This window comes from Porites lutea, chromosome 10 (assembly GCF_958299795.1).
Source record: "Porites lutea chromosome 10, jaPorLute2.1, whole genome shotgun sequence".
NCBI classification, from domain to species: Eukaryota; Metazoa; Cnidaria; class Anthozoa; order Scleractinia; family Poritidae; genus Porites; species Porites lutea.
Genome location: NC_133210.1, coordinates 17,714,048 through 17,728,716, shown reverse-complemented (window position 1 = coordinate 17,728,716; position 14,669 = coordinate 17,714,048). Strand labels below are relative to the sequence as shown.

General features: G+C 39.3%; 2 protein-coding genes across 2 annotated transcripts; both read left to right on the top strand.

Moving 5' to 3' along the window:
* The first annotated feature begins 1,137 nt into the window (after positions 1-1,137).
* LOC140950388 (uncharacterized) lies at positions 1,138-8,986 on the top strand. The gene is made up of 6 exons (XM_073399604.1): positions 1,138-1,210; positions 3,245-3,280; positions 4,580-4,685; positions 6,492-6,612; positions 7,225-7,512; positions 8,624-8,986. The coding sequence occupies exons 1-5, from the start codon at positions 1,138-1,140 to the stop codon at positions 7,483-7,485; spliced, it is 597 nt and encodes a 198-aa protein (XP_073255705.1). The 3' UTR covers positions 7,486-7,512; positions 8,624-8,986.
* LOC140949608 (uncharacterized) lies at positions 7,552-14,346 on the top strand. Its single transcript, XM_073398766.1, has 4 exons — positions 7,552-7,569; positions 12,237-12,384; positions 12,675-12,771; positions 14,005-14,346. The coding sequence occupies exons 1-4, from the start codon at positions 7,552-7,554 to the stop codon at positions 14,309-14,311; spliced, it is 570 nt and encodes a 189-aa protein (XP_073254867.1). The 3' UTR covers positions 14,312-14,346.
* Positions 14,347-14,669: the final 323 nt, after the last annotated feature.

The following is a 14,669-nucleotide window of genomic DNA, read 5'->3' as shown; positions in this document are numbered from 1 at the left end:
AACGGGTGCTAAAGTGAGTTTATAGGGACAACTGTACCGCATAAAAAAAGGAAAGCAGGCAAAAAGGATTGTCGCGGAAAAACAATGCGCCCGAGAGAAGGATTGACAGGAAGCGTGAAAATTTTAGCCGCTTGTGGTAAGGGGCTACCAGTAGTGCCACCCCTACTTTGTCTTCCTGGCGCTTAAAAAGGAGCTTGAAGCTGGGGAGCATAACTCTCAACTGCTGCCGTTCCCAGACACGTCTCTCGATGTAAATTTGGGTACATTTCCTCCTTCCCGCATTCCTATTTAGACGAATTTGTGTCTTTCACTTTCCCGTGGTCCTTCTTGTCTCGTCACCAGTCACTAGCGTTACTCGCTTCTCGCGCTCGCCTTTGTTGGCGACTAAAGAGCAAGGAGTGAGAAGGCAGACCAATTACTTAAGTTAATAGAAATATTATTATATTTGATATTTATAACGGCCCATATGACCTACAGAATTTCGTGCTTTAGGAAAAACTCTCGTTTAAACGTCGTCTTTGAGTATTCTCATGTGAGGTTCATAATATCGATCAGGTAATGTCTCATCGCTTTTCATCTAGTTTCTCTTTAGTTCAGTTCGATATTGTTTTCGTTAGTATTGTTAATTTTGAATCGTTGGGGAATATGGAAAGAACGCTCTCTTTATAAAAGTGAGATATAGAAGTGTCGATTATAAATACTGAGCTATGATCTATTTAAGGCAGAGTCAACATTAAATGTTTGAAAACATGCTATATTTATATTTACGCCAAGAGCAATTTTTATTACCATGACAACATGACGTCAATCGTTAGAACTTATTTCATTTCACCTTTATTAAACAGGACTTAGTCAGTTCTTAGTCTCTAGGGATCTCAACTATTTTTTGTTTATTAGTGATGAAGCGGAAAATTTATGGGTTTTCAATATAGTCAAATCAGTCGGAGCAATATTTCCCTACTGAGTTCAAACCTTGCTTTTGATGGAGATAAATTGACCGGTACTGCGACACTGACAGTCGTTTCTTGGTAACTTTTGGTTCAGTTTTGTCCTTCTGAAAAAACAACTTGTCTAGTCAACCTCACCCTTCTCGAAAACAACGCTTTGGAGTAAAGGAAACACATTTCTTCGTACGGTATGAAGATTTACTCAATGGATATTGCGTATTGCATCGTCATACTCTTCACATTCTCCGCAAGAACTTTAGCAGGTAACTCCAGTTTTGCTTTTTATTTATTTACCTTTTTGGCACAGTTGTCGACAAATTGTTTGTTAAAAACAAGCATAAGCTACTTTGCCAGTTAAATACCTATCAGTTTACACTTATGACCTTGTTGTGACGTAGTTGAGAAGCGAGCGATACTTTACTATAATAGTTATTAACAGGCCTAAAATATTCAAAACGGTAAGTTTAGCATCGAACAGTAATTAACCGATCAACGGCATACTAAAGGAGAAGAAGTTTAATTCGAAACGTATTAATTTGCTCGGTTTACGGGGTCTCTTAAGCAATGGTTACATGTTCTCTGTGAAGAAGAAATTCTTGCGAAAGTTTCAAGAAAGCTTTGCACTGGGGAACACTAAAAGTATCTAACTTCTCAGTCACACAAGTTCTGAAAAAGCTTGCGACCAGGCATCTTTGATATTGCAACCAAACACCATATGATTGCAATGCTAAACTGTGTACGATTCGCCCGATTTCATACAAGTCAGACATTATAGCTTCTATGTTTGGACGCAACGGCCGACTCACTGAAGCCAACATAGTCGGTCCTAACCGAGGCAAAAATTGCTTCTAATGTGTAAAAAGAAATATTGAATGATAACGGTTTTATATTTCTACCTGACAGAATTTCAGTAAGTTAGCTGGCCAAAGTATTTCCTTATCTTTTTCCTTTATTAGTTACGTAAGTCTGCACGCCGGCAAACTACACTGCGTTGGAAAATTACAACAATTTCTAAAGATGCTTCATACGTGAGATTTTATATCTCAATATCTTTTGACAGCGACACTTTTTGCTTGCCTATAAGCGGTTAATAAAGAAAATTTTGAATTACATGTTCCTGGTATAACTACTATAATATTCAAGGAATACAAATCAGGCTTTTATCACACCGGATAATAGTATTTAAAAAAAATAGACATCCCTTTCAATTGTCTACATTCTTAAGGCCATAGAAATGACTTTCAAAGACTCAAGAGAGACCAGTAACCTGCAAACAAAGGTGCAAGGATTTTAACAAAGGTCTTTATACCCTTATAGACTGCATCAAAACTTTCGACCAATGAGCTTCGCAACTTGATTAGTTTTTTATTAGTTTAAAAAAACACTTTTGCACGGCTCTTCGAGTTTGTTTGTTTGTTTTTTTTCGTTAAAATTTTTATTTTACTTATTAAATAATTGTTTGCCAAGTATTACGAATGCCCTAATTCTTTATCAATGTATTCCAGTTACTCTGGGGCTACTCATGGTCAGCTGGCTGGGAACTCATAGTGATGCGTCTACTCCGGTTAATAATGATGATAAAATTAAGGGAAAACAACAGTAGGATATGAAGAATTACGCAGATCGAAGAGGGTGTTATCCACCGAGGCCAGAGACCGAGGTGAATAACACCCTCCGAGATCTGCTTTAAAATTCTTCATATCCTACGAAAGCCGAATTCATTAATTGTTTTATTATTCATTCAAAATAATTTCTAGTGTAAAAACATAGCAAAAACTTGCTTACCTGTATCCGATGTTAAGTTCATCTTCGATAGTGTACGTTTAGGTTTGTCAAGCACCGCAAATATCTCCAAATAGCAGTTGTCGCCCTCCGAGTTGTCTTCTTGCTGTTTTTGCCATGTTCTTAGCTATTATTTCGCCTTGTTCCAGTTGTAGTTCTTACTCTGGAAACGAGTGAAATGTCCGCCATTTTTTGTCACAACCAAAACAACTCAGCTTCGTCCCCGGGTCTTCTTGGTAACGGTGCCTTAACCTGTAGAGGGCTGCAAGTAAGGGTTATAGATCTAACAAACGTTCTAATAATTGATAAGTATTCAGTTTTCTAATCTCAGTCAACAGTGATGGCTTAAATCAGCTGGCATACTGAATAGATTTACATAGTATTCAAAAAGTAACGATAAAGATCAAATGAAGGATTAGAACAAAGCCGCCTGTTAATAGAATAGCCAACTCAAAAATTCAATTCTATTTTGTAACTATTTAACGCGTCATTAAAACCTCCTCTCTTCTTTTCAGCTGAAAATGGCTACCTTATTGGAAAGGAGGAAGACGGTAAGTACCATATGTTCCTCTAACAAGACTTTTTCATCTATTTCTCTTCTCCTGTCGACTCTAAAAAACAATGTTTTTGACGTTCCAGGTACGATTATTTAATACTTAGACAAAAATCCCGGATGTTAGGCCGAGAAAAGATTTTAGCCATAACCCCATTTCTGAAAATCGACATTATCTACGAACATTGTCTCTACAACATAAGGAGAAAAGGTTATAAGAATTAATAGAATGGTCAGCAATGCTTCGATCGTTTCTAAAATTCTCTCAGCTAGTTCGTCAAGGAAATGTATGCAGATCAGTCTGGATAATTTGTATGTGGATATTGGGACTCAAGGGTGTAGCTGTCTCACATAATATTTTTTTATAGTCCTATACATCGTCATGAAGTCTTCGAAACACTCAAAAGCAAATTAGGTCACAGTCTTCTACGCAAAGCACCCGCCGCCATGAAAGGCACATTGCTTGACAATTCCAAAAACGCCGGTCGGTGAAGCAGACTACTGTCATATTTGCAGTGCTACCTTTGTAGGTCTTTTATGAAGTCTGACTAAATTGGTTCTTGTATTTTGCGGTACTCATATTAGCAATTTAGGCTAGGAAGGTTCTTAGCTTTGGTTCTTAATTTTTTAGAAGGAGATAATAGATTGTTGATTACATGTACCAGAAAAATAATTCACAAATTATTCACAATTGTATTATTATAACCATAACAAAACTGATTACCAAATTTATATAAAAGTTAGTACAGTATGTTCTTGTTATACTTTACTTAAAATTTACAACTCAAAGTTACACTGACCTTTGTTAAGTTGTTTATCATAATTTAACTGTAACCCACATATAAGAACCTTTCTTGATTTAACAGGTTCTTGTAATCAAAGTGGCAAATTTCTGCCGAGAGGTTCTTAATCCACAGGTTCTTATTAGCGGGTGTTTACTGTGTATTCGATGGGGAGAAGTGCAAATCCTCCTATAATCCGTTGCCCCACGATGCATAATACAACAGTGACAGTGGAACATTTTTCTCCATGAGGAGAAGGGGCGGGGGAGGGCGTTCTAGACACTAACTTGAAGTGGGAAAGGTTAGGAGACTTTCTTCAAAGTAACGCTTTTCTAATGCCCACTCTAGCCTCTCCTTTCCTCCATCGTCCCTGTACAACGAGTGCCTGACTATATTTGTAGGGAAACTCTCGAGGGGAAAATCATTCAATCCTTTGAATGATTATCATTAATGTGATTAAATTTTACAAAAAAATTACTAATGTATAATGACGTTTTCTATTCTTATTGTTTCAGAGACCTTGCTAAATCTCAGCGTTATTTTTCTTGTTATGAGCGTCTTGTTCCTACTTATCACCATCCTTGCGGGCTTTGTCCTGATGAAAAAGCTGAAACGAACGGGGTATGTCGACCTAACACACTCTTTTTTATAAGAAGATATTTCATAACAATATCGAGGCTGAAATCTGCGAAACTTTGAGAAACTGATTTTAAGAATAAACCCCAGGCTGAAAATTTGAAAAGGATGCAATTTTGTGTGTTGAAAGTCTGTAAGTACAATACAATTATGTTTTTAACGTATTCGTTTCAAATATCTTAACGGCAAAACTAGCTAACAAAACTGACTATGATTGATACCCCCAATATATATATATTCTGAAAAGGAAATGTCACGAGCTATAATTCAAGAATAATACAAGCATATTTTCAGCCTAAAATGGGCAGAAAAAACTAGAATATTTAGCCTGGAAAACTGAGGCCGTGAGCCTGCATGGTAGGCTTTTAAAAGGAAAAGGAGAAAAGAGAGAGGAAAGGAGACTCCAAATAGTGCGAGGATATTTAGCTAATTTTTTTTTACCCCTAAAAGAAACCATTCTGACTGGCATTTTGAGGTTGTTGCGAGCGAGACTGGGTCCAAGCTGCACTAATTGCGAATTGCACTATGGGACTCTTCTGGGGAGACTATCACTTTTTTCAGTGGTTATTGCGAAGTTGTGTAGATAACTTACGCACAATTCGTTCCCCAAAACAGTCCCATACAGACCTGTAGTGGAATTGACATGACCAGATCGTTGCATGTCAAGAATTCGTTTGCTAGGTAACGCAATGGCAAGCTCGAGCAACTACGATGATGACGACGGAAACAAGAATATAAGAAAATCAACAGGTTTCATAAGCAAAACAAAAACTCTAAACGTGCAGCAGACTTTTTGGCCGTTTTCTGTGCCGTCACCGTACACTGACTGACCATGTTAAACTTGATCGGAATGGCAATGCGAACGTCGCTTTATTTTAAATCTCTAAGATCTAAGATCATCGCGACTTTGATTTCGTCGGTGGTACCTCTAGATCGAGAGTCTCCGAATGCTTGTGCGAGCAAAAATATAGCTGCTCCATACTGAACAGACTGAACAGGTTAGGTGAGACCAAATTTTTCAATTTACATCCCTAAAAGAGACGACCAACATTTTGTATCTTTCGTACTGAGGGTCCCCTTGGGTCCGCAAACAATTTCCTTTTTACACTTTCGTCAAAAGTCCTCCTTCACGAACTGTTGAGACATGATTATTAAGAGTGCAAGGAATCCTTATATTTTTAGATTGATAAAACTAAACACAGCGTAGCGGTGGATCAGGCCTCATCTGTTGTTGCGTCACATTGTGATCGTGGCTTTTCACTGCCAGCGGGTATCCTGCAGGCGTTAGACCAAAAGGTCTTTAAGTAGCGGCAGGGTGGTTGTAGGCGATCTTTTTTTTGTACTTCATTCATTGCTGGTGGATTTTCATCCACGGCATCGTTTGTATTGATCAAAGTGCAGTGATAATAAACTTATAGTTCTATACTTGTAATTGATTAAGGAGATTGCTCAGGGTGGAGACACCACTCTAAGCCATCCTTAGATGAGATCAGCTCGAATTTTAAACAAGAAGAAAAACTTGGATTCAAAATTAAATTTAGTTCCGCATCCAGAAACTTTAAGGCTCAATTTTTCGATGATACAGAAGCCGTGGCAACTGTGGTGGAATTTAATCGGAAGTCAGAGATAATATTAAATCTGAAAAGAGACCCAGCATTGTATCTCGTCATTTGTCTTGTCCAATAACAATGCGTGGGAAATTCTTATGTGCGACATTTTTGAAGAAACTTCATATTTCTCGATTTGTCTTTAAATTACACTTTTAACTGATTCAGTGTGTTTTCTGTTCAGGAGATCTACAGCCGGATATGAATTAGAAGGCAGAGAAGACAGATACCAGAGTATGTACGCAGGCAAGACCGATCATGAAAATCCGTATGGGACCAATGTCGTCCACTATGAATCCCTTAAGGTTGGTATTCTTAAACACAGGTACACCAGCCGCATTCCACCTCATCAAGAGCAATAATGGGTCCCATTATCGCTCTTGACCTCATTTAATGATTCGGCAGCTTAACTGATTCAGGTTAGCAGAGTTGATTAACACCCTAAAGCGGGATTCCTTTTTCTTGCCTGTTAAACTTTACTTGTTATTCAATGGCCTTCAATTCAGATTAAATTTTGGGCAAAACGAATCACATAAATTTGCTTTATTACAAGCATTTGTATGCTTTTACGCTTCTTTTCGCTTTTTGGTTAAATAATCTGATTACCCCGTTAATTGAGTTCTTGTTTGATTTATTAGATAGAAGTAATTGGACCGTTAATCGTATTTAAAGCAACAACCTATTACAGCAAGGAGCCCAAAAGTGTGACCTCCTTTAATTTATTCACATTCTTTCATGCAGACATTAACCAATCAGAAGTCGAGTTTTCAGTTTCCATCTGGCTTCTGATTGGATTAAATCTGCACGACAGAATGTGAATAAATCAAGAGCGGTCACACTTTTTGGCTCCTTGCTGTAAGGCTCCCTTCTCATGTGTGAACTAAACATTCATGTTATACTATGTTTTGCTCCCACAGGTGAATGGGTCAAGTAATGGCGTCTATGAGTCGCTAGCCAGCAATGGTACGTATCAACCAGCTGTTGCCTTTGAGCAGTCCAATGGACACGCCAAAACCGAACGGGACACCCCACCTGGTTCAGCAAATGGTGAACCAAGGACTCTGAGCTCCTTCCAAAACCCCGCTTATGAGTCCAGCATGCCCTCTGGCTTGGACAAAGCGGTAGAAATCAAGCCGAGCACACACTCCAACGACGATACAGAGGACACAGCCCTCTAGAGGTTGGATCAACGAGGGCGCGCACACGTAAGAGTTTTTAGAGACTGCTGTTTACACGAATAGGACATGAGGCACTCGCCTTTAGTGAGTGACCGTGGATTGTCAACTTAACTATGTGTCATTTTTGCTTAAAGTTTATTCCACGCATCCACGATAAAACGCTCCACATTCCGTACTCTTTGAGGTTTAACTAGTATGACACGTAAGTCCCCGGTATGAATCAGACTTAGCTCCATTCACTTTCCGACTCTCGGCAATGTGCCTAACTTGCCTGATAAAATCCTAGTACCACACGTTCCATTTTGAAAGTGAGTCCTGGCGAGGGAAAAGCGGTTATTGCGATGCTTGAGAGGTACACAGAAATTTGGGCAGTTCAAGAGTGCCAGGGTAGTCTCCCTAATTTAATTGAAAGAAGGGGTTTCTTGGAGGGGGGATTGATCGCAACTGCTTAGTTATGTCTTTGACGAACAACTTGTTTGCTGTCAGCATTGATTCTCTGACGGAGTTTTCAAGGAACAAATCATCTCCGTGAAGCAAGACCCAATCAATTTTTCGACACCGCCATTGGTGAATTGACCACAACTGTCGCATGTTGAAGGCAGACAAAATCATGAAAACCGCACGTCGTCCGAGATCCACCCCTAAAGTGATCGTCACTTTGATAAATATACCTCCCCGGACATTTTGGAAACATGTTGGCTATATGAAAGGAGCCTTACCTTTCACCTCATATGAACCTCTGAACCATCAGCAACACATGCGGTGTGGGTAGAATGGGTAGAATCGAATTATTGATTGAGACGTCACATAATAAACAAGGTTAAGTCGTTCATGCCCCACCTCTGACACCCAAAATTCGAACATTTTTAGCCCTAGGGTGTCATGTAACACCACTAACCCTTAAAAGTAGTGTACTGGCTCGCTAATTCTCGCCAACAATTATATTTCCCTCTGTAAATTTATAATATACACATAACAGCATGCGAGTGTAAGACGTAAACCATTATTTAAACTTCATATCATATCATATCATGGCACATTGCAAAACTTGAATACTGACGCTTGTAGTGTGAAAATTCTGCTGAAACAGTGGAAGTTTTGTCGCTTTTCTAATTCATTTATTATTTTTTTCTTGCAGGCATTGTTTAATCATAGCACCGTCTGAATTGTTATCCTTTAATTTTGGCAACTGACTTTGTAACGCTTGACGCACAGCCAGTAGGATCACTCACAACATGTACGATGTCAGTGTTTGCTTACTTGCTTACTGATAATGATAGTTGAAAGTAGAGAAGATTATCACATTTGGTTGCAAAAATGCCTGAATTATTCGACCAAGCTTTCTTTTCACGACTGCAAACGTTGCTTCTATAATTGCGCTGATCATATTTTTTCATTTAAAAGCTATTACTGTAAACAGAAATATAATTAATATGATTTCCAGCTCAGTGCATAACGACCTTTTACAAATAAAGTTGTAAAACGATCAAATAAGTCTATGTTGGTCAGGATGTGGCGTTTACAATCTTCAGCTTTGCATGGTCCCACAAAATCGTAGGTTGTTTCGCGAACAATCCGCATTTCCCTCACTTTATTTTTTACTTAGAGCCTTGTTTTCTGTAACGGTCCTGTAATCTGTAACGGCCTTGGGCGGTCTGTGAAACCATCCTACCGAAGCCGCTGTCTGCGTCAAACCATGGTCAAAAATCCCCGGGGGTCCCCCGGGCAGAAATCAGGGACTTCGCAGTCCGTGCATTCGGACCGCTTGATAATGCTCTTTATCGCTGATCTTTAGTTCGCGTGACGGGCTCATATTTTAGGACAAATCGAGTGGTAGAATACGTAGTTGTTTTGTACCAAATAAAAGCTGATTGAAAGTATTGCCAAAACAAGCAATAACGAAAGATTTTTGATTAAACAAGCTTTCGAACCATGGGTGTTGGAGCAAAATTAATCAAAGAAAGGCCGAAATATCGCTGTTTAAAGACTGTGGATTTTGGGGATTTTAGCGCGAGTGCTGGATTGTGTTTGGGTCGTGTTTTCATCACAAAAAAGGATGATGTTAATGGTTTTAAATTTAGCTGAAAATTGCTGTATTTTATCGGCCACTTTGTCGACTTTCAGGGATGAGGGCGGCAAACTCAAATCGGACCTAAACGCGGCGGCCAGCGGAGGTAAGAGCCGCGCACCCGGCAGACGATCCGGTTCACTTATGGTACTCCTGTACCCATATCTCACTTTGTGGGAGATCTAGGTACTAGATGACGCCTTGGCAACTTCCCAGTTATCAGCTAAAATTTCAGCCCTCAGTTATAGTTTAATTTCTGGATCTATCAGTGTTTCAAAACAAAAACATTAGATGAGAGTTAAATTTTCGACAATTATCACACTGCGTTTTTCGACGTAATTCCACAAACGTCTAGTTAAATCAACCCTTGAGCATTGGGTTAAATTCTTTTCGCCTAACAGCTACGCTCCTTAAGTCGATTATTCTTATAGTGACTATATACATGTTGTCTATAAAATTTGCTTACTTGCTTTGCAGTGGAGCATTCAGTTTCATTATTTTTTACCTAGATCTTAACTTTGATCACCATTTGATGAAAGGACCTGATTTCATTTCAGCAACCATTCATAGGAGAGATCGACGCAAACGCTTAAGATGACAGCATTGACTAAACAAATTTTTGTCAAGATAACGATTCCATTTCAGGCTCTCAGTAAGACGGCAACAAGCAGAAAAGCGGGTGTGAGAAAATATAACCATGGCGAGAACTGGGGAGAGACGCTCGCTTTCGTTTTCGCTAATGTCCCAATTAAAACTAGACTCTCTCGAAAACGCCAGCGTGGGAAGATGAAGTAGCCGGCTATGTAGCCTGAAACAGGTTGTGAGATAACCATTCGATGAAACTATAACCGCACATCCGTACATATCAGTGTAAATATTTCATAGTCTTACTCTCACTCGGCTTTCGTGTAGTCACAAACCCATCCTCTAAACTGGAAGCTGCGTCCTGCACGGGCTTCCAAGAGGCTGAGCCGGACAAGCGAGGAACGCGTGTAGGGATATGGAAATGAGCGCAGAGCGCGAACGGGAAGGGGCTGGGAAGGAAAAATACGTCTCTCCCTCCGCAGCCACTTTCCTAAATAATTCACAAAAATGTTCCCATAATCGCGAGGGACTAGAGACGAGACAGAAAAGGAGGAACAAAGAAAAAGGATTAGGTCCCTGTCTCGCTTGGCTGAGTTAAATGGCACCTTCTTTCAATGAAAGAATCGATAATGACGTAAAAGAAAACATAACTGCTTCGTGCGTGGTATTCATTTGGTATCAAAGTCCGTTACACGGACAATTATATTGGATACTGCGGAATAAACTACAGTGTCAAACTATGCACACGGCATATGACTCAGTGAAAACTACAAGGCTGTAGCAGGAAACGAAATATGAATGAATTCTTTCATAAGTAACCTCCTCTTAAGAAAACTAGTACGCAGTTTCCGGGCGAGCTGTTCTTACTCACACAAACAAAAGCTCTCATAGGGTAAAACATATTTGCGTGCTGTCCTCGTGGTTCATGAATAATTATTATATAATATTTATTATATGGACCATGCAGCGAACCAAAACAAAATCACGCATAAATTAAAAGTTGAGTAAATTACACGAACAAAAATATAGTTCAAACTTAACTTGTGCCGTGCGAGTTAGATGCGATTACGACGTGATTTGTGAGAAAATTGCCTAATTTTCATTTGGCTCGTGTGATGATTATTATAATAAATCGGTGCAGCGTGTCGCACTTTCTTCTTTGCCGGTCTAATGGATGTTTCGTGTGAAATCCGTGCAGTTTTATTGGTGTTGTTGATTTGTTCCTCGATTCGCGCCGGTAAGTAATTCAGCATCCTAAAAAAGAGCAGTTTATGAGTCTGAAATCGGGGTTATCACGAAATACTGACCCTGTTTGGCGTATGTTCTGGCCCTAAATATCAGCTCCACTAAAATACTCTTTGACACTACCAAAACTGTTATATTAAGTAAGTTTCAAAACTTTAAGACATCTTTAACGTTTAGTCATGTAGTATAAACACCCAGACAGACGTATTTAGCGTGTGACCACAGTACTAACGTCTTCTGTTAAGAGCGTCGTTCAGACCCACTTGACAGACGACTTAAACCTCTCAGGTGTTTTTAAAAATGCGTCTAGTCATAAAAATGGGAAGCTGTACATTGGAGCACATTTGTGCTCAACTCGTTCTCTTTTCAGAAAACTTTGCTTTTAATTAATTTCATGCGTCCCGTTTTTTACACCATGCAGATGACTTCAATGTCTCGGACGTCAAATTCGTCTAGATGACTGAGTCTTTTATAGCCCAGCTCAGGATGAAAAAGGCAAACCATTTGTGACGAGGCAAAGAAGACATAATTCTAACCAATGTAACAGTTGTGCGACAATGAAAGATTTATCAAAAAAAGTTTTAGTTTGATTCGTTTTAGCCAGTCTAGAGGCCAATTTATTGGCGAAAATATACATTTATATGTATTATGAAGCTATGTCGTAGTATATACTTTACAAATTAACATAATGCATATTTTGTTCTGAAATATGTAGTGCAAGCGGTCGGAAGATTACTTTAAGTTTAGTCCAGATTAAATTCTTGTCGAACAAATTTTGGTTTTTAATAAAAGCAAAATTTCATATCTGCACAAATAGTTATTTATTCCGGCATATTCATTCTGTCATTGTTAGACGATAATCACCGACTTTGTCTTGAATTTTCTCTACATAACGTTGTGCCCGTCATTTAAGTTTAGTTTGTTTTTTTTGTTGTTGTTACTTTTTATAATTAAAGATTATGTGGCACATTCAGATGGCACTGAAAACAACAGCCAAACAAGTAAGTGTATATTAAAGTTTAAAAAATACTTCAAGTAACTGGTCATCAGTGTAAACCATTATGAAAATTAAGGGTGCAGCCATTGCTTTTTTCTCTTCTCCTCCTTTCTTCCTCCTAGCTCTTTCTTTTTCTCCTTTCCTCCTCTTCGTTAGTGTGATTTTTGAGCTTATCGGGCCCAAATAGCCCGAAAAAAAAAAACTGTTGTTCGCAAAAGGTCCATTTGGCGGTACCGTTTGAAAAATCCGGCTACAGTTTTGTACCTATTGACTAACTTTTGTTTTTCACTTCAGTTGCTTTTACTACTTTGATCGTGTTTGGCGTAGTGTTTGCTGTTCAGGTCATTGTGTTTATGCTGTTTGCTTGCAAAGCGTGGGATGCTGTGTACGGGTAAGGGTTCTTTACTGGTTGACTAAGAACACCCCTAATGCTGAGTCTAATATATTACAGTCGACGCACTCGTAACAGAAACCTCTATAAGACGGGTACCTCTGGGTCACCTCAAGCTGTACACCCAGAGTTGGTCAGGGGCGGATCTACGATTTCTTGGAGGGTGGGGGGGGGGGGGGGGGGTGGTGCAAAACTAAGGAATAGCGTACCTGATTGGTGACGTAAACAAATTTAAAAGCGAATACGAAGAAGGCTTTTGGTTGGCAATAACATTATGTGAACTGCTGAGAATACATATCATACATATCTGCACATTTTGCAGAAAATCAGTTGTATTAGAAAGCCGCAGGTCATCTTAGGGAGAGGGGGGTCCCCACCCCCTGCACCCCCTCCCCGAATCCGCCCCTGAGTTGGACCCTCTTTTTTCTTACTCCCTTTATTTGACTCTCTATAAGACGGACATCTCTCTAAGATGGACACTGTAGAGAGAACTGACATATATGGTTAGATTTGACCGTGGTTACCGTGGTCAAGTACGCAGCTGAATCAACCATCTTACACATAGACTGTTGGAAGGCAGCAATGCAAAACCCTGAAAATACAGATGAAACCCGTTAATTCTACTGTAGATAGGAGCGGAAATTACTTCCAGCTGATCACGGGTAGTAATGATGATCGCGATAATGATGCGGATATTGATGACTATGACCATGTTGATGTTGATAATGATGATGATGCTAGTGATGGTGATGTTGATGAAGCAAATAATTTTAATAACAATAATAATTATAATAATGATACTAATTGTAATAATGAGTACAACCAGAAACTCATAAGGGGTGGTAAGCCAATTTCCTGCTCAGTATTTCGATAACCTTGAAAGCTCACTCGGCTTTTGGGAGTTTGATTGGTCAGTTATCTTTTCTTCTCGTTCCAAATATGGTATTCTCGAAAATGAATAATCATGAGTATCGGACAACGCAAACATATGAGAGTTACACGTGTCAACCCCTTGTAAGTTTCTCGTACAACACACTCATTGTTAATAAATATCCAATTTCCTCCACTTTATTTCCAAACTAAGTTGCACGTTTTTGAGTCTAGAAAGCGTGGTGCTCATCAAAGCAGATGCTGCTGTCCCGCTTCTAAATTGACCAGGTCGTCACAAACAAAGGGTACTTAAACTACTACGAAATAACTTATTCACCACTGTAATTTCATTTTGTCTTGTAGATCTCGCTCAGTAAGGGCGGACCCCGTAATGCAAGGGGAAAACGATTTTCCTTTCTTACCGTCTTACGATATGGCGATGAGCAGCCCACCAGTCAGCCAACAGTCTGTACAATCAGTCGCAGGAAATGCAAGTATAGATAACGGAGTCGTTGTGGACATGACAAGACTCAGTTTTGATCAAGTAACCCACAACCGTCACGATTCCATAGAGTCAATAGGTTCTAATGTGCATACATTGACAAGGAATGACAGCATCGACAACGGCGTGGTGATGGAGATAAGGACACTTAGTGTGAACACGAGCTAAGTAAAACGGTATCCGTTGACTCTAGTGGCTCTAATGACGACACAACAGAAAAATTACAAGACAGAGAAGACTTCCTTTTTTCAAGAACTGTTTTCAAGACGTCAGAGATCTTTAGACCTCTAACGGCAGCCTGATAAACCATTGGAGGCCCCAAATAATTACGTCTTCTCCAAACCACACTGTTCCACTTCTAGAAATTAAAATGTATATCCTTCCTCTTTTTTCCAAGTTTGGACATCAGTGGAACAGTCTGAAGCGAATATCCATCAAAACTGCTGGAATAAGCGCCTTAAGATTAATAACACTGTCAAGTTTGAGTCTGAAGCGAGCGAAGATATAGCTTAGCAAAGTCGCAAGA

Excerpts from the sequence above, each read along its gene's own strand:
- LOC140949608 (XM_073398766.1), top strand. Across the intron at positions 12,385-12,674 it reads TGAAAACAACAGCCAAACAA|TTGCTTTTACTACTTTGATC; the intron begins GTAAGTGTATAT and ends TTTTCACTTCAG. Across the intron at positions 12,772-14,004 it reads GCGTGGGATGCTGTGTACGG|ATCTCGCTCAGTAAGGGCGG; the intron begins GTAAGGGTTCTT and ends TTTGTCTTGTAG.
- LOC140950388 (XM_073399604.1), top strand. The coding sequence starts at position 1,138 with ATGAAGATTTACTCAATGGATATTGCGTATTGCATCGTCATACTCTTC. Across the intron at positions 1,211-3,244 it reads CTCCGCAAGAACTTTAGCAG|CTGAAAATGGCTACCTTATT; the intron begins GTAACTCCAGTT and ends TCTTCTTTTCAG. Across the intron at positions 4,686-6,491 it reads AAAAAGCTGAAACGAACGGG|GAGATCTACAGCCGGATATG; the intron begins GTATGTCGACCT and ends TTTTCTGTTCAG.